A 13,418-nucleotide genomic window follows, 5' to 3' on the forward strand; every position below is an offset into this window, starting at 1 on the left:
CCTTGTCTTTAATGCCGTTTTTATACAGATCGGCTAATCGATCATTCGGCTGTTCACGTGGCTTTATTTTGCAAAATTGACTTTAACACTTAAGATTTTCCCTTTGACAAATACATTCAAAACAGAACTCTGAGCAAATGATTTGCACACTTTAGTGCCGGGAGAAATCTCGAGGAATCCATAACTCCCTTAACTTCAAGAGTCAACGTTTTCGTACGCCAATGCTATACGCATGCAAATTCCAGAACAAGAGTTGGGCGGTGTTACAAGTACAAGTCAAAGTTTATGTCATCATCTCTATAGCTATATAAATGTGTATTAGCGAATGTATAAAGAAGGTGAATTTAAGACTCACGTCGACGTTCACTCCATTGACAGGATGTGTCTTTATTCGGCTGTCCGGGTCGTTTTCCGGCATGTAGCTGTAGAATTCGTACTCGTCCTTGTACCACTTGACCGAGTACAAGGAGCTGTTGTTGCTGCTGAGCCACCACGAGCAGTCGAGGTTGACCGACTTGTTAATTTCCGCCTCTCGCGGAATTTTCACGTTCACGTTTATGTCGCCTGTAAATGTAAAGAGAGCATCGATAATCATCATTGCATTTGTTGCACGCACGTAAGATATACGAATCTAAAAGATAAACGTATAAATGCATGGGAACAATGCGAGGGCGTTTTTGTTTTCCATTTATCGACGTATTCGAACTCGTTATTATCCTTGACACTGAGGCTTGAAAATCGGCTGCGAGAAAAAAAAGGAGAAATCGACAATCGTAAATAATAAAACGGGTCAGTGCAGCGCAAACTGCACTATCTCGCCGTTTGCCATAAAACGAAGGGCTGTATTATCCCCTGTAGAGGGAAACACACAGGGGCGCACACGCAGGCAGGCTTTGCAATCAGAAGGATGGCGCAGAGAGCAGCCAGAGCTCGATCGGCGGGCAACGAGCAAAATGCTATTTTGTTGTATGCTATCATCAAAGTTCTATCAGAGATAGCTTTCGCATATAGTTGCGGCTAACCGCTGTACGCGGTTACTTTTGCGCTCGTTTTATCGCCCGAATATACGTATGGCTCTTTCACTCTTTGCCACGTTGCACTGCGCGCACGCGTATGCACCGCAGCGTGTAATGCCTTTTCCGCACTTTAATTCGTCCAGTCCGTTAAGGTGTGCGGGCGCGAAATAATTTATCATGACCAAAGTCGAAAAATAGAAGAAGAGAAAAATACCTAATATAGGGCAAAACTTGTTAAAAATGTAAACAGCATATCACGTGTAAATCATTGAAGGCTCGAGCAGTGCGTGCGTAAACGATAAAATAATCCGATGCGTCGGTGATGTAATTAATGGCGTGGGCGTGTCACGTATACCGCGCCTATGTATGCACGCACTCGCGCGCACGCACACCCTCGCTCACTCACTCACGCACACCCTCGCGGATTATTTGCGCGCATATAACGTTGAATAATAAATTGCTCGAGCGAGATATCCTGGAATTCGTAATATTGCCGAGTCTGCACTCGAGAGCGCTCACTCGCCTCTCGCGCGTACGAACGGACTAGACTTTAGCAAAAGCAGAAGCTTTTCCATGAACATCGATCGTTAAAATTATGATAACATAGATATGGCTTAATCCTCGCATTACTACCCTGTTTGTTGATCAAATGAACATGCAATTCCACGTCGCGCGCGCGCGCGAGCTTCAATATTGATTCAGACTCGACCGCAGGGTTTGCTCGTTCGACCGAGACAGGCTTGAGCATTCGACAACTCGACCAAATATGTTCCGATACGGTGCAGCCTTTCTCCCCCTCCCCCCCCCCCCCCCCCCCCCNCCCCCCCCCCCTTCCCTTTCCCGGTAGTGCGCTTTTAATGCCCATCGAAATAGACAGGAGAGTCGATAGTATTTCCTAATATTCTGTACACGATCCAATTAGATCTCGCGTACATCATAAAGCTGAGAATAGAGTGTGTTATGACTCTCGGTAAGGCCTCGACTATAAGTTCAAACGCGCGGCTGTAGCCAACTGTCAGGCCAGGGTATATTACTTTTTTCTTCTTTCTTTGGCCCGATCTAAATTACGGTTATTCTAGCAAGCATCTCGAGAGATTGACAGACATTAGCAAGCTTTTACACTGAAAATTTCTGTATGCAATATGCGAGCAATATTTTTTTCTTTTTTCGCACAATTCGTCTGAAAATTTGAGCTTTCGGCAATACGCAATTTTCTTATGGAACAATGAAAATATGTCAAGCGACGAAATAGAAGCTTTGCTAGACAAGATGCATCAATGTCGCAAAAAGAAAGCAAAATAGGAAGCTGTCGTAATGAACTCGAGCAGCGTACGGTGGCAGTAGCAGCACAAGACATAGGTCTTTCCGAACAAACTTCGTCTGTGCTACGTCGGGAGAAAAACTGTCGCAAACAGAGAGCAGCAGCAGCAGCAACGGCCTTATCAAGAGTAACTCGTAAAGTGCTACGTAGCGTTGAACTGTGTACGCAAGTGTATAGCTATATAGAGGCGACAAATTGTAAGGCTCGTCGGCTCGGAGTTGTTAACCCAAGCCCTTTTGTTATGGGTCGCGCGATACGTCCCTCGAGCCAACTTGTCAAAAGGAAAGCTCAATGGGTTTCGTATGTGTTTTCTCGTTACGGCTGTGTCTAATCGTCGCTTGTATATAAATCTATTTTTTTTATTTCACGCTTTGCCAAAGAGATTGAATAATAGTCATAAACCTGCCCGAGACAATTTTTCTTCAATCGAGTATTGAAAATCTCTTTTTATCTGTATATGAACGCGTTGTTATTTGTTGTTCCATAATTGATCTTGCGATTGCTGTTTGCGGCGATATGTACACGATGGAATCACCCGAAAGCAAGTAACTTCAAAGTTGATAATCTCGAGTATACCTGACAATTGCCCCCATTTACAATGAGAATTCTTAAGTCGATTGCGTTGCGAGGTGCTCGATGTTGCAGCAGTTGATTACGAGATCGAATTCAGAACCTTCAACATCTTAATATGAGGTGTGCTGCACGATCTCGGCTGCTTGGTAAATAAAATACCGTGAAACTGAGTGTGGACCTAGGGTCGCATTGTCACTGCAGCATATGAATAATATACAGAAACAAGTGTACGTGTGTATAGCTGCTGGCATGTTATGCCCGGGGATTGATTTTTACGGTTGTTTGCACTCGCGCGCGCTCGCTTCGTGTGTGTAGAGCCCGTATAGTAGTACTGCACGGACGATTAGCCTCTCATGCTGCTGCTGCTGCTGCTGTTTGCCTTGGTAAATTGGGCGAAGCAAGGGTAGTGCCTAGCACTGCCACTGCTACTGCTAGCTGGTGATGCTACAGAAAAGCCAAGAGTGTGTGTGCGTGTTTCACGCTTGCATGGCTGACTGCAGCGCTAGGTAGGTAGCTACCTATATATCGGGCGTCGTTGTCGTTGTCGTTCACTGCTGGTGGCAACGTTTGATCTGATTTTATTGTCGAGCAGCCGAGTGTTTTCGATGAGAGGGGCTCGAGATGTATGATTTCGACTGGATTGGCTGCTGTCGCCGCTGCTGCTTCTGAGCTAGACTGAATAAGGGAGAAACGTGTAATCACCCAAGCCACATTTACTTGCCAATTGGCTCGTTGGATTTCGTGAACCGTGTGATATTTGCGCGTTAAAAAACCTCTTCAATATCTTGTTAAATCCTACGTCTTCATTTAAATAATTTTCGTGTATTGCTGTTATTCTTTTTTTTCAACCTCCCAGAGATTGCGATAATGCATACAGGTATATTAGGGAAAATAGTCCAAGACATATGCGAGCCACCGCGTTAGCAAAGATTATTAGAGTAAGAGCTCATTACTTGACTCCAACTCATAACTATTTCAAGAACTTCAAATATTAGCCCTAGAACTCTCTCTCCCTCTTTCTTTCTCTCGGTGAAGCTTCTTGAGAATTTGCCGAGTTATTATTCAATGCCTTCCAGCGCTCTTCGCCGCCATCTCTACGCACTACCGCGAGTTATTGCACAATTCGGATGGAGAATGGAACGCGATAGACTCATCTTGCGCATGAGAAATTGTAATCTTTCCAAGTCTTATTTTTACTTTAATATTTCATTTTCTCTCTACTTTTTAACAAAAAACGTTTTACCCTTTTTACTCTAGTTTTTCAAGCGGATTATATATGTGTAGTTTCTCTCAAACACTTTTTTCAGGATAGTTTTCCAAAAAGTTTTATTTATTTATGAGACTCGAAAGCTGAATTCAATGGTGACGATTTTTTGTTGCCATAAAAAACATCTTCTCTATTTACCAAGTTCTTACCCGACTTTATTTTTAAAATTATAATAATTTTGAAATACAGCACTATTATTGAATATCTATTCGATCAAAAATTGTTTTCAAATTATTTTGAATTTTTTTTTGCAACGATCATTTACTTGTGTATTTAAAATATTAAGACGTCTCTAATTTTCTTGATTTTGAATTTTAAGAGAAGGGCTGTTGTTACCTTTTAAGAACTTTACTTTTTATCTGAATTAATAAAGCAAATAATTTTTTAAAGCTTATCCCTAAAATCAATACTTCACAATTTTATTGAATCGAAACTTGAAAAAATATTTTTTCTACACAAAATTATACCTTTGTTAATTGAAATTAAAATACAATTACACGTTCGTTAATTGTTTGGAAAACAAACTTTACGTCTTGTATACTTTCATTTTCTGCTTATTCCAATTGTGTAAATTTATCTAAAAAGTTTTTAGTATTATGTTATTTAGCAAACTTATCAAGTTCCATATTTATTTTTTCCATGTTATTCCGTTCGTTAATTCCAACATTAACGCGTTCCAATCCCCCTTTCATAAAGGTTTGAAACGAGTAAAACGTATACACATGCGTTCGCAAGCCAAGCAGACTTGATCGTTTGATCGACACTCACTAACGACTTCATGTTCTCGTTTATCACCCTTTTGCGCCGAAGCTCTCTCACGTACAAATTTCACGATTCAATGAATACACTCTGACAATGAGAGTTCAACCCCAGATTTTTTTTCATTTACTTCAATTACCATTCATTACATTGCTTTTTTCAGTTTTTCTCTCACTTAAATTGAATCCTAAATTTTGGCGTTGAAATATATTTTTTTAAATCAGCTTGATTGAAAACATGGGCGTAACAGACTTGGTCCATTTTCAAAGTTGTTTTTTGAGATCACGCGTCAAAACAATTCATAACTACGAAAATTCTCGTATTATGTATCTGCGAATATGTTTCTTCGTGTGCAAGCTTGCTCAAAATTTCACGGGTTATTAGATAGCAGGCGCATTAATACTTATGATACTCAACTGTCAGTTTTAATTACTGTAGCAAAAGTTCCAGTTAAATCTGTGCTCGCTTCCCGGCTCACCCTCGGTAAATGTCTGCGTTGGAAGGATTATGTGCCCGAAGGATACATGTGACGAGATAAGGCGGATGTGGACTTGTGGTTGAGCTGTAAGTGTCGACGTGTGGACGGAAGGAGATGTGTGTGAGTTGGCGTACGTCCATGCACGCGAGAAGGAAGAAGCATTAATTGCGAACCTAAAGTTTGTGAGAAATATAGTGTAAGACTTTTGGGATCCAAGTAGAGCTGAATGCTTTTTTTGGAAAATTTTCTCGCTACTAAGGACGCAAAATAATAATTTAGCTGATTTTGTTAGAAATCAATGTTTTGAAATAATACAATGTTCCCAAAGTTTCCATTTTTTATTATCACATTTTTAAGTTGAAATGAAGGAGTATACAACAAAAGAAGTATTTTACATGTCTTAAGTGTAACACTTGTTTTAATTTGGGTTGTAAAATAAAGGATCCAAACTCTACTTATTAAATGTGAAATCAACATTAACAATGAGAAGCACCGCGCATGGATTTTTGATACTTTTTTGACTCGTCTACGGGCCAATATTTCAGTCAATTTCAATTTTTTTTCACTGAGAAATGAACACATTGAGCAATCACCAGTTTCATATGGCAGAAGCTTATACGTGCTCTCGTATAAATACACAGCGCGGTCGTGTAAGAGACAAGTTTTCCCGAGGGAAGCTCCGTATCCTACAGAGAAAGCGGTATATAAGATTATCTCTTTCTCGAGGCGAAGACTACTGCAGATTCGATTGCGCGCCGGTGCGACCTGAGCTTTGAGGTGCAATCGTCGGGGATTACCTCCGCTGGGTCAGGATCATGAATCGTCCCGTTTTATTTTCCTTTCGAATCTGCAGCGCGAGCGACTTGTTCTTGGGCGCGCGCGCAGCTGCGGGATTAGCTTGAAACTTCGATTATTACTTTTGTTTACCTTTGCCACTTGCGATTATTATCCTAGTTCGAGGTTAAAGCGCTCGTGATTTTTCGATCCCGCCCGCGCGATTTAATGACGGCGATCGCGAGTATCGCGTATAATCGTCGCTAATAAACATTCAGTCCGAGCTTTATGGATATTTTTCGAGCAACGAAACGAGATTCGTTCATTTGCGCAGTTGCCACTGTTTACATTCAATTTATATTTCGTGCAAGCTCCCGCTCAAAAAGTCAATAAAAAGTTCAGTAACTCTTGTGTCTGCGTGGGATCTCCTCTCATACTGCAACATATAGCGGAGAGTGCATAAATTCAATGGGAGTAGATAAGGGCTCGAAGTGGGTCGCGGACGCTCGCTGAATGTCTAATCAGCTGGTTTGTTTACCTCGAGCTTAAAACAAAAGGAAGATCCGCTATCTTTGTGTCACGGGCTATATACGTTTTCTCTCGCGCTCTGTATCTCCAGCTGCACTTGTCTATGAAATATCAATTATAATTTATTTTATGCTACAGAAAATCAACCGACACTTGAAGTTTGTTCTGTCGAGTTGACATTTTCATTTGTGGCAAAAGAATATTTGATACCAGAGCAGCCAATTTATATTCCACAATTAAGGGTATTACATATGATGAAAACTGTTTGAGTTTTGATAATGTTATCTCTTGTTAATAGGTAATTATTAGCCATAAATGACAGACATTTTAGTGGACCTACCGACACGTTCATGCAAAAGGCCGATCTTTAATTAATAATGCACATGTCACACTGTATACGACATTGAAAGATTTACCTGTTTTACTTTGTTGTTATATAAATCCATAAATGTTTCTAGAGATGTTAAATTTCAAAAAATAATTCAAAAAAATATGTTTAAAAAATAACCCCTTTATGTGTGTATCAAAATCATTCTTAAATTCGATTCAATGACATAAAAAAACTGCATAATTTTGAAAAATTATACCAGTTAATATCTATTCTATTTAAAAAAAAAACTTTTCTCATTTTTTTACACAAAGTATTTTTTATTTCAAGTGTAAAACTGTTCTTGCTCGCAGACGTAGTGGAAAAATTCAGTACCATCAAACCAAGAGATAATAAAAGAGCTTTCAAACTTTTTATTGCTAAATCCTTAGGCAGTTTTTGCCTTCTTTGCATGCGAACCATAAAACAGTATAGTAATCTCCACGTCTCTCCTGTCCAGAGTACGTTGGGGTTGAAATTAATCCCTGACGCGATTTCAAGTTCTATTTTTAAATCAGCAAAGATCAAATCGATACTTGTATGCGCTTGTTCGCTCGCGAGTTTGGTGTGTCAATTTACTCGGAGAGATCGTCGAGTTCAATCAAGCCTCGCGAACCGATGTTGAATAGAAACGTAATATGATTGATGTAACAGGTATTTTCACTTCTACGGGGTCATTGCATGGAATGAAATTTACATTAGCGTCGTTTGTATACACGAGAGAGGGATGATGACTGTCAGCTAGTACTTTTCAAGTGTTCGATCCAATCAACTCGCGCACATGCATATTAGCTAATGAAATGAAATGACAACATTCATCGTGTATGGTTAAGTATAAGTGTAGATTTTTTTTAAACCGTTAGTCGGATATTTTGTATTATTGGGTTGACGCATGAATCAGGTTAGAGTCTCATTTCCTTATAGTGGAATGCAATAAGGCCGAATGAAATTGTTTCTCGTAATTTCCTTACGTTATAAGCATTCGCGTTTCCCTGGTCAGAAGTCAATTGACGACTCTTTTCTATTTAAAAAGCTGTCAGTTCGTATTTACACAATCGTACATGAAAAAATTACAGAGAACTGTATTTACTTTTTGATAAAAGTATCGACACGTTGCATCAAAAAAATATTGAAAAAGTCTACGCTTTTTGAGAAAATAGTTGCCAGCGTAAGACATGTCATGTAATTGGAAAATTACTATAATTATATGTAGATACTTTCACGGCAAAACTAATGAAATAATTATAAATAGGGTCTGGACTGGATCAAATTCAAGCTAGCGTACATGTTTGGCTGTATACTAGCAAGGGAGGAATAAGTTGAACGATGCACGCGTTCGAAATTGTCATGTAACACAAGCGCTATTAAGATATATATTTGGAAAATCGATTGTACTTTTCAATTACATAATTTTTCGAGATTCAAGTTAGTCTTTTGGGCACCGTTACCGTCGATTGCGAGCGAAATGCTTATATCGTAAATAATAGTAAACAAGCTGGAGCTTTTCCTGTGCTGCACGAGAGCGAGAGAACAAGACATTCGGTCGACATCTACTTGGGCTACACATACAAGGTTCTTAAATCAAGAGCATCTAATTTCCTCAAAGTGCAAGTTTGAGTACTCATGGCTGCCGAGGCTTTATTTAGAGGTGCACATAGCTATACGTACACGCTCTATTTCTCTTTCTCTCGGCTTGATCTGTGGCTGTTGTATATATGCATTATATGTGTTGGCTGCGCCCGGCCTTTTCGAAGGCCGTTGTTCAGTTGCTTTCGTGTAATATTTCGTTTTCCTCCCGGCACTCTCTGCTCCCCGTATGTACTATGTATGTGTATATGTAATGTACGCGCGCAGCGCTGTTGTAGCTCTTTATATTGTATCCAGTACATAGATGTGCAACAGCGGCGGCCTCGTCTCTCGTTTATACAGTTGTTTTTGTGGTGTGTATACGCGTTGGCTGTTACAGCCGGGGGCTAACGCATGCTCTGATATAATGGAACGGAGGAAAATTCGCTCATATATAGTTGTTGCGCACATAGAGGCGCTGACGCAGCTGCGGCCCGACTCAAAATCATTGTTTCCTTCGTGAACAAGCTCCTTCAATTTTAAAGTAAATACACACTTATATTCTTACGAGGCGGCAGCCAGGCTTTGAATTTGATCGCGCCTTGTCGAGCAGTCGCTGCGAGCGCACGCGTGTGGCCTCGGCAGAAATGAATTCGGCGATGAGCTTGCGAGCATCGCGTCATCCACCGAGCTAACGTAATCGCAAAAAAGGGAAGATGTATACTTTGAGAAGAAAAGAAGTCGGGCGAATAAACAGTTTGGTATGGACGAGACACTCGAGAGAAAGAGATAGCCGAGCTTTCAAAGAATGCAGCGACACACCGCCAGCGAGAGTCGATATACGAATGGAATTGAATTTTCCGCCCGTCTTTTCACGCTCTCTCTCTCTCTCTCTCTCTTCGTTGCTTAGAAAGGGAGTCAGGCTATACGTATGTCTGTGCGTGTATGCGCGTGTAATGCGCTCCCGCGCGCTGCTCAAGACGTTGATTTATGCACATACATTGTGCTCGCGCACGCTGCAATGTCGAGCTACCGTAGTAAGCTCGTTTCGTTATAACTTTTTTATTCTGCTACTTGACTCGAGGGATGCGTAAATTATCGATGTAAAAAAAAAGAAGTAAAACGCTTTTATCAGCAATTTTGATCAATTCGATCGTCATTAGTTCAATATTTTACTGTGCTGAGCTTTTCAAGATTGCTGTGAGCTTCCATACCATGATTAATTATCAGCCATTTGTAAAATTTATAAAATTAATTTGTAACGGATTTTTTCAGACTCAAAGATGATTCATTGATTAAGCTTAGTAAAGGCATAAATGAAAGTGTGAACCTTTTGGATTTCGTTGCCCAGCATACCTAGCCCTACCAAATAATAATTGTTGACATTACTTCATAAATTTGAGAAAAACTAATAATAACTTTGGTTTTTTTTCTTTTATTCTAAAAAAATCACGGAGCTTTGAAAAGAAGCATTGGAGCCACAGCGAAAGAGTTTGAAGAATACAAGAAGTGCGTTACTAGCCGTAATGCTTTTTTTCATCTTTTCCTCTCTTTCTCTCTCGAAATGCGTGCGCAAAGAAACGAAAGGTCGGCGTCGTCGTTGTGCGCGCGCGTGGGATTTCAAATGTACACGAAATTGAACTGTCGCTGAGAGAGCTGCTGACACCAGACATCGCTGCGCGCGTCCATCCTTCACACGAGACGAGGCGCTTTTGAAAAGAAAAACCACGTCCTCGACTATGTATTCGATTCGGGTAAGCGTCGTGCCACTATGGGGAAATAGCTCGTCAATATACGTGTATATGTGTACACACCATTGGAGCACGGACTCGTATGAGACATGCTGTTTACTCAAGGATGCGTTTTTTGCTCCCCTATGGTAGCGGGGCTAGTTTTGCCTTGCAGTGACTGCAAGTTGACTCGGCAATTCCTCTCGGAGTACCTATACAAATGATCGGGTCGCTGAAACGAATATTTATAAATTTACATCGTGGACGCATCTGTGGATTTTCTTGCCTAGCAAGCGATTGCTCGTTCGAGCAGTCACTCAAAAGCCCCCGCATGATAATTTGCGGTTATTCGTGCTCACGTACGCGAGGCGCCAATCAATTCATACCTAGTCTAGCCTATCTCGTATCGATGAATATGTGCTAGGCTTCGCTCTCTCTCTCTCTCTCTCTCTCTCTCTCTCTCGTCGTGTCACAATTGCCACTGATCGTCTCGCTGCTACGCTGCCGGTATATCGCCCATATCATGCCCTTAATCTGCATTGCTTCGGACCAGTGCTTGGTTATATTATACCCCTATGGCAGCTCTCGACTGAACGTTACAATCATCGAGCTAATAAAGTTGAATCTGTCGTGGTTGCAAATTGCAAAAGCCCGTGTCCTTGAGTTCATCAAAGCCATCAATTTTGTGTAGTCGAAAGGACGAGAGGAAAAAAGGAAGCGATTACTTAAGGAATTACATTTTCGCGCGATAAAAATCAATACAAACGACTCGATATGGTCGGAGAATTTGGCACGGATTCGCAATTGGCGAAGGTACATCGATACTGCAAGTCGACCTCCATCCCCATGGCAGTATAGGTTCGCGAGCGAGGTATGGCTGAACACGATACAGCTCGAGTATGGCATTCAGAAATTCATATTATGGCTATTATCCTGCACGACGCGTACCTAAGCGATAACAGTATAGTCTCATCTCCAACGTCGCCGTCGTCGTCGTCGTCGTCTTCTATGTACATACATATAAATATAGGAAGAGTCAAAGTGGAGCGTTTGGTATTCCATAAATGTATACGATTAGTTCACATATATGTACGTACGACTCTCGCATATTTGAGCTAACATCGTTTTGTTATTAACGTCGACACACGTAGCCAAATGGAATTTTACAATTGTCCCTACACTGTAGGCGTTAAGGCTGCACGTTTAAATAACAATAAATCATTCGGATTAAACGATTTGTTGTTTGGCCTTTTTCTGCTAGCTCGTAAGTCGACGAGGGTCAGAATGTCATTGCGTTGCATCAGCAGCAACAGCAGCTAGCATGTAGAGTATAAGGAAGGAAATGGCTGAGTGAGACCGTTGCTTCGCTGTTAGGGGCACTATCTCGGTGGAACTGTTATACGCGCTCGTATTCCCGCGAGCATCGTCCGCATGTCTTATCTCTACCGCGACTCTTGACTTTCTCTCTCTCTCTCTCTCTCTCTCTCTCTCTCTTGGCAGCTCTACAGGGCATTAACCGAATTGATGGCTTTGCTGCAGCAGTGCAGCTAGTGACGAGCTTCTTTCGTGCAAGCTCGTCGTCTCATATTTTTACCACAAAAACGTACGTATATGGCGGATATAATATAGACTACGTTTATGCAGCTGATTGCAATGCAAACATTTCTAATTGTAATAATAACTCTAGTATGCGCTCTTTATAGAAATAGCCTCGCTTGTAACTGGCGTATCAATTATATTTGTTAAATTTATCGTTTTCAATTAAGTATCGAATAATACGAGGTTCGCACGCGCGAAATAGTCGTCGAAAAGGCCGATTATAAAATCACTGCATTCATCACTTTTCGATATTTATGCAAATAAGCCCTGGCTCAATACTCGCGTGTAAGCGTTGGTTGGGGCGCTTTCTGCGAGCAACGACGCTGGCTGCGGCAGCGGCCGCAATGCATTAAAGCGCGCATAATACAGCGTAATACAATGAATATGTGTATACGTACACAACTAAGCTGACTGCGAGAGATAGAAATATCGCAATATATATATACGCTTGAGGGGACGAGAAGAAGGAAAATTGCGTTCGCCCCTCCTCCCTCTCCTCTCTTTATATGAACTCTCCGCTGCGTAATACCGAAATTGCATTAGTTTTCGCGAGCGTCGCCACACCAGCTCCACCAATACCACTGCTGGTGCTGGTGCTGGTGCTGCTGCTGCTGATCGTGCGATTTTCTCCGCTCGAAGTACGCTCAAAATGTAATTCATAATTTATACGAAAACGCACTGCGTGTGTGAGCGCGCGCGTTACTATCCGCTACGTACAGTGATCGTACATTTGCTCTCGCGATGTATATATAATAATGTGTGGGAGGGAGCGTTCTTTTGTTCAGCTGCTCGGGCATTGTTGTTGCTACTGCTGCAGATGCGCCCCACATTCTGGATTTTGGTGCAAAAAATCCGATTATCGCTGTTGCATCTTGCCTACATTCGTTCGTTGTATATTATTAAACTTGCGTACGCTACTGCTACACGCATTGATTCTTTTCTTCTATAGAAAAGAAACTATCGCTATATTTTATTTGGCTTATTAACGTAGTTAGAGTTATCGATCCCCTAAAATTTGATAAGGGCTTCTTACAGTCGTTCATGTGTCGAAAGTAAATGAGTCAATTCTCATAGAACTATTTATTTTACACAAATATGATCGATGATCCACAGTCCACGACAAATATGATATAGATGATCCATGTTCTTAAAAATATTACTTATATATTCTCTTTTATTATTCAATGTGGTTGGCGCCTAGACAAGCCATGTCTGGCAAGAAGACGTGGCCATTCGGCATGACAACGTACTTTGCATGGACCGCGGGGGCTGCTGGGGTCTTCCGCTATCTAGAGAAAACACGGGATAGATAAAAGGAACGCGAACTCGCATATATAATAAAAATAAAAATTCCTTTAGATTATCGAGTAAACAGGTTTTCAAGATGCAGGGTACGTGTTCGCAGCCATGAGAGACAGAATACAGATAAACGACCGAAGT

The 13,418-nt window shown here is 41.1% G+C and overlaps 1 protein-coding gene across 1 annotated transcript in view; it reads right to left on the bottom strand.

The window, feature by feature from the left end:
• LOC106657761 overlaps nt 1–13,418 on the bottom strand; it is a 98,966-nt gene that overhangs the window by 35,326 nt on the left and 50,222 nt on the right. The window contains exon 2 of the mRNA XM_014379435.2: nt 356–564. Coding sequence (XP_014234921.1) covers nt 356–564 — 209 coding nt within the window. The remainder of the gene's footprint in view (nt 1–355; nt 565–13,418) is intronic.

Source organism: Trichogramma pretiosum, unplaced genomic scaffold, assembly GCF_000599845.2.
Source record: "Trichogramma pretiosum strain Unisexual culture from Peru unplaced genomic scaffold, Tpre_2.0 scaffold84, whole genome shotgun sequence".
Classification (NCBI taxonomy): domain Eukaryota; kingdom Metazoa; phylum Arthropoda; class Insecta; order Hymenoptera; family Trichogrammatidae; genus Trichogramma; species Trichogramma pretiosum.